General features: G+C 51.3%; 1 protein-coding gene across 1 annotated transcript in view; it reads left to right on the top strand.

The window, feature by feature from the left end:
- Positions 1-6,626, top strand: part of Gna15 (G protein subunit alpha 15) — a 21,151-nt gene that overhangs the window by 5,595 nt on the left and 8,930 nt on the right. The window contains exons 2-4 of the mRNA XM_021174631.1: positions 3,369-3,553; positions 5,231-5,385; positions 5,671-5,799. Coding sequence (XP_021030290.1) covers positions 3,369-3,553; positions 5,231-5,385; positions 5,671-5,799 — 469 coding nt within the window. The remainder of the gene's footprint in view (positions 1-3,368; positions 3,554-5,230; positions 5,386-5,670; positions 5,800-6,626) is intronic.

The following is a 6,626-nucleotide window of genomic DNA, read 5'->3' as shown; positions in this document are numbered from 1 at the left end:
GATGGTTGTGAGCCACCATGTGGTTGCTGGGATTTGAACTCTGGACCTTCGGAAGAGCAGTCGGGTGCTCTTACCCACTGAGCCATCTCTCCAGCCCCCGGGCCATTCTTGGAACATAGTGAGACCCTATCTGAAGAGTAAACAGAAGGCTAGGGGCATGGCTCAGTGGTGGAGTCCCACCTAGAATCCCTAGCAATGCCCTGGGGGCGTGGTCAGGGTGGAGCCCTGCTTAGTGTGTGGGAGGATCCAGGTTCAAACCCTATTGAGGAAACGCCCCTTTCCAGTATCTTCAGCCTCAGCTCCACGCCGCTCACGCACAGCTTCCTCTATGCCTCACAGCAGCGCCCTTGTCTTCCTGTAAATATCACTAATAACAGAGAATTTCTGAATACCTGGGGAACTGAGTCTCAGAGAGGAGCCCTGCTTCTACCTGTCCTGTCCATGTGACCCTCAGATTTACAGACAATAGCGCTGGCTGCCTCCCAGTCCACTGAGGCTCCTGTCCCCAGAAGGTCCACATGGCCCAAGTCCGTTACTCTCTCGCCCCCCTTTTTTCTTAGCCACTAATCTCGTGTAGCCCAGGCTGGTTTTAAATTTACTATGTAACAGAGGATGGCTGTGAACACTAATCCTCCTGTCCCCATCTCTGAGGCTGGAATGATAGGCTTGGGCCTCTGTGCCAGGTTTATGTGGTATTGGAGACGAAACACAGAACCACACACACGGCAGGTGAGCCCTGAGCCTTGTTCCTCTTTCTGTTCTTGTAACTTTTCTCAGTTCCTTCTGCGTGCGTCCCTGACCCTCATCCTGGGGAGTCTCATGCAGTCGGACTCCACTTCCCTTCCTGGGAAAGGCTGTGTGCGTTGTGCCCAGGGGATGCACAGGTAACCAGCTGGGGCTAGCCTCTTGGTTTCTACCACAGCAGGTTTGTTGCTTTGGTCCATTTTGTAGATGAGAAAGTGGACACCACCTCAGGATGGGGGACGGTTGAAGCCCCACCAACCACAGATAGCTCACAATTGTCTGCAACTCCAATTTCAGGGAAGCCAAAGCCCTCTTGGAACAGCACGGGCATTGCATACAGGTGACAAAGACACACATGCAGGCAACACACAAACATGTAAAATAAAATAAATAAACCTGAGAGACTTGTCCTAAAATATCCTCTTCCTGAAATGGGTGTGGCAAAGCAGAATATTATAAAAGCACTTGAGTGGTTTCAATACTACTGGACCTGGCTGTAGGTAAATGGGTGTTTCCAACCCTGCTGGCAGGACCATTCACAGCTTCAGTTCTTCTTCTTCTTCTTCTTCTTCTTCTTCTTCTTCTTCTTCTTCTTCTTCTTCTTCTTCTTCTTCTTCTTTTTTTTTAAAGATTTACTTATTTTTATTATATGTAAGTACACTGTAGCTGTCTTCAGACACTCCAGAAGAGGGAATCAGATCTCATTATGGATGGTTGTGAGCCACCATGTGGTTGCTGGGATTTGAACTTCAGACCTTCGGAAGAGCAGTTGGGTGCTCTTAACCGCTGAGCCATCTCTCCAGCCCCTCTTCTTCTTTTTTATTTTTTCTTTTCTTTTCTTTCTTTTTTTTTTAAGATTTATTTATTTATTATATGTAAGTACACTGTCGCTGTCTTCAGACACACCAGAAGAGGGTGTCAGGTCTCATTACAGATGGTTGTGAGCTACGATGTAGTTGCTGGGATTTGAACTCAGGACCTCTGGACCATCTCTCCAGCCCACAGGTCCAGTTCTTATTGTTGCCTTACAGCACAAAAGCAAACCCATGTGCCAGGTTCTGCTAAAACTTTATTGGTAGCCAGGCACATAGCTCAACTGTATCTGCCTTGCCTGTGTGAGTCTCTGTGTTCTATTCAGCATACAACTCAGCCACAGAATGCAATGAACAAGGAGATATGACGTGAGACACCCCTCCCCCACTGCCAAACTTTGTCATTTTGATTTCCTTCTATATTTGTACTTGGGCTTCTGTGTACTTGTGTGTGCTGGGGGCAGGGGTTCATGTTGAAGTCAGAGGCTGATGGCAGGCATGTCTTCTCTATGTTACCACCTTTCTTCTTTTTTTCTCTCTCTCTCTTTCTTTCTTTCTTTAGACACCATTTTTCTTTTTTCTTCTTTTTTCTTTTTTTTATTAGATATTTTCTTTATATACATTTCAAATTTCAAATGCTATCCTGAAAGTTCCCTATACCTTCCCCATGCCCTGCTCCCCTACCCACCCACTCCCACTTCTTGGCCTTGGCATTCCCCTGTATTGAGGCATATAAAGTTTGCAATACCAAGGGGCCTCTCTTCCCAGTGATGGCCAACTAGGTCATCTTCTGCTCCATATGCAGCTAGAGACACGAGCTCTAGGGGGGTACTGGTTAGTTCATATTGTTGTTCCACCTATAGGGTTGCAGACCCCTTTAGCTCCTTGGGTGCTTTCTCTAGCTTCTCCATTGGGGGCCCTGTGTTCCATCTTATAGCTGACTGTGAGCATCCACTTCTGTATTTGCCAGGCACTGGCATAGCCTCATATGAGACAGCTATACCAGGGTCCCTTCATCAAAATCTTGCTGACATATGCAATAGTGTCTGGGTTAGACACCATTTTTCTATGTAGCCCAGACTGGCCCCAAACTCACAATGGAGACAAGGTTGGACTCAAACTCACAAAGGTGGCCTGCAGGTTCCTGCACTGTGTGGGTTCCTGTCCTGACTTCTTTTGATGATGGACTGTGATGTGGAAGTGTAAGCCAAACAAACGCTTCCCTCCCCAACTTGCTTTTGGTCATGGTGCGTCATCTCAGCAATAGAAACCCTGGCGAGGACGAGGACCCATGTTGCTTCATAGTGATGGTCAGCTGGCCTGGCCCAGAATCTTCTCAGTCCCACCCCCACTGTAAGGAAAAAAATCTAGATCAGGTCAGCCTCTGGCCAGGCTTGACAGGAGTTGTGTAAATGTCTGTAGCTGAGGGTGAAGAGCCCACAGACTGGATGAGAGGTGAGCAGTCGACACTGCTCCTGCCCCGGGGGGGGCTGTGCTCCGAGGCCATAGGCCACACGACCCTCCTCTCTGAAGCAGCTCTGCTGGGCATTTTGTCACAGCAAGGAGAGGAGTAACTAACGTGCTGGTCCACACTGAGCATCCCGAGGTTCTGTGGGCTCTGCGTGCACCGTGATCACCGTGTGTGCCATGGACATTGGGTGCACTGTGGTTGCTGCAGGGACAGGGGTCTCTATGGGTACTATGGGCACTGTGGCTGCTGTGGGCGCCACAGGCTCTGTGGGCACTGTGTTTACCATGAGCACCATGTGTATACCGGTGAGTCCTTCCATCTAAGCACGCTGTTGTCCCCAGGGCCTGGTGAGAGCGGGAAGAGCACGTTCATCAAACAGATGCGCATCATTCACGGTGTGGGCTACTCGGAGGAGGACCGCAGAGCCTTCCGGCTGCTCATCTACCAGAACATCTTCGTCTCCATGCAGGCCATGATTGATGCGATGGACCGGCTGCAGATCCCCTTCAGCAGGCCTGACAGCAAGGTGAGACCCAGTCCCCTGAACTATTTAACATTTCCAGAGCTGGATGGAAAGCACTTTCCAGCATGGATCCCAGGAACATCCAAAGATCCGCCAGTCGGGTTCCCCTTATGCTGGAAGTGAGTTTACTAAGATAGTTGACTTGTTTCTTTCTCTCTCTCTTTCTTTTACTATTTATTTTACTTTAAATTGTGTCTGTGCATGTGAGTGCAGTTCCCATAGGGGCCAGAAGAGGCCGCTGGATCCCCAGAGCTAGGGTTACACTTGTGAACTGATTGCTGTGGGGTGGAATTCAGGTTGACTGCATAGCAAACACTTTACCCATTGAGCCAACTCCCCAGACCCCATTTTCCCTTTTCTAAGGTCTCAGTGCCATTGGCTTAGGACAGCCTGATGAAGTTGTTTTCATGGCTCCACCTCCAAACACCGTGGCGTGCTGAGACCTCAGGGACCCTGCTTCACGGTGTGAATTTTGGGGTTGCAATGTCCAGCTCACAGCTCACAAGCTTTCTGACAGGCCCTCAGGAACATGGAGCATTCCTAGCCATTCTGGTCACCCACATATTCCCCAGCCCCATGACACCCTCATGACAGTGTTAATAAAATCCCCACCTGTGTGGACACATGAGGAACTCTCTCTCCTTCCCAAGGTGCCAGAGGACAGAGACACCATCTGCTAGAGATCTCTGGGGTTTCAGAGAGTTTCTTGGGTCACCTTACAGAGCATGCTGAGGGGTGTGGGTATCCCTTTCCCCTAACAAGCCTCAGGGAGGTAGGGACCCAGCAGGGATGGGTCCTGCCCCTGGTCTACCTCAGCTCTAAGACTCCAGTCCTTCCTAGAGGCCACATTAAGGACCAATTGCAATCACCAGGTGCCAGGAAGTGGCTGGGTACTCTGGTGTGGTCCCAGTCCTCCATGGGGGGGTGGGGGTGAAAATAGTCGCAGGCTCAGCTGGCGCGCTCTTGCACCCCAAGCCCTGAAGGGAGAACAGGAGACTTGTCTTCAAGATCCCTCTGACTGCCTGGGTCCCCAGGGTCCGGAGGGAAAAGGTTTGCCCGCTTGTACCTCCTGCCTATACACATACAGAGATGCACACACACAACACAAAGAAAGTGCACATCTGTATGTGTGAACACATGAGTGTGAATGTAGGCACAGTGTGTGCAGTACATTGGGCGGGGGTGTGGTGTGAGGAAGGCAAGTGTCTGAGAGACGGAGCAGAGACAGCAGGATCTGGCAGAGATTTCTGCCTTCCCCTCCCCAGAAACCCTTGCTTTTCTCTCTGTCCCACTCCATAAAGTGGGGACAACCACAGTGTCTTACTTCACTGGTGGAAGCCTCATGCGGTGTGATACCTCCAGCCCATCTGGGGTCAGGACTTTTCCTTGGAGGAGTCGAGAGTGAGACAGCAGAGCTCTGGAAGAGGTCTTACTAGAGGAGGGGGTATTTGTGTAAGTAAGGGCACTGAAGGATGAATAGGAGTTCCCTAGTACCACCTCTCAAAGGCTGCCTTTCCTGTGTAGACCCACGGATGAAGGGATGCTGGGCCAGTTAACCCTATAGGATCTGTCAAAATGGCACCAGGATGGAAAAAGGGGAGAGAAGGGTGTGTTTTAGGGGTGGGGGTGGGGCCTGCAGTTCCCACAGGTTGCCCGAACCTCTCACCTGTCCCTCCACAGCAGCACGCCAGCCTAGTGATGACCCAGGACCCCTATAAAGTGAGCACATTCGAGAAGCCATATGCAGTGGCCATGCAGTACCTGTGGCGGGATGCGGGCATCCGTGCATGCTACGAGCGAAGGCGTGAATTCCACCTTCTGGACTCCGCGGTGTAGTGAGTCTAGGATTTGTGGGCGGAGGGGTCATGGGGTCTGAGCACAGGGATACGGGGCCAATGTTCACGTGGGCAAGGTCTCAGGGGCCTGGCCTCGGGGTGTGGCCACGGAAGGGACACGCAGAGGAAGGGAGGGGCCCAGGGAGAGAAGTGCTCTGCAAGGGGTGTGGCCGGAGTTGGGGCAGAGTCTCAGAATGTGGAGCCAGAGAGAGAAGGAGCCAGGGTGGACAGGGAGCACAGAAAAGACTCCACCCAGCTTCCTCTTCACAAAGTCTCCCTCCACAGTTACCTGTCACACCTGGAGCGCATATCAGAGGACAGCTACATCCCCACTGCACAAGACGTGCTGCGCAGTCGCATGCCCACCACAGGCATCAATGAGTACTGCTTCTCCGTGAAGAAAACCAAACTGCGGTGAGCACTAAACAGAGGCCTGGCCTGGAGAGTCCTTGTATAGGAGCTGAGTTTTCTGGTCCTGTCCTTCACGGAAGGAAAAGCCCGACATTGACCCCTCTATGCGCTATGTGGGCTAGCCTGAGACCTTGATGGACAGAATGAGGTGCCACAACTGGACAGCAGATATTCCTGGAGAATGGGCATTGTTATGGTGTTGGAGAATGAACAGAAGTTCTTTAGTTCTAGTGCTCAAAAGGATGCCGCTGGGGTAGTGAGGACAGATTGCATGGTCATCACAGGGATGGAGGGATGGCTCTGGGCTGAGGGAATGTAGAGTGAATCCTGGAGTACTTGACATCCAGGGGAGAGTGCAGGCAAAGAGGCCACTAGTAGTGAGGACACTAAAGGAGAGAAAGAAGTTAAGGAACCCCATTTAAATGGTAGAGGCAGGTAGTCAGGGTGACCCAAGAGATGGGAGTCAATGGCAGGGATGAAGAAGAATATAGGGAGAGAGGACTATGGGATTGCTGCTAGGGCCACCAGTAAGAGAGTGGCTAAGGATGGGAGCAGGGGGATGCTGAGTTACAACAGTCACAGCACATTCCTGGGGGAGCTTAGTCTGGATTTTCCAAGTACTTTGGAATAGATCTCACACCATCCAAACGAGGTGATCCCCAGGGTTTGCCACTGATGGGCTGAGATCCACAGAGAGCCAGAGGCAGAACATTGCTGGGAAACATGGTGGTAGCCATGGGAGGGAAAACAGAGGAACAGAAGGGGGGTGGATGGGTGGATGGGTGGATGGGTGGATGGGTGGATGGGTGGATGGATGGGTAGGTGGATGG

This window comes from Mus caroli, chromosome 10 (assembly GCF_900094665.2).
Source record: "Mus caroli chromosome 10, CAROLI_EIJ_v1.1, whole genome shotgun sequence".
NCBI classification, from domain to species: domain Eukaryota; kingdom Metazoa; phylum Chordata; class Mammalia; order Rodentia; family Muridae; genus Mus; species Mus caroli.
The sequence above is the reverse complement of the archived record's forward strand: the minus strand, read 5'-3'. Positions and strand labels throughout refer to the sequence as shown.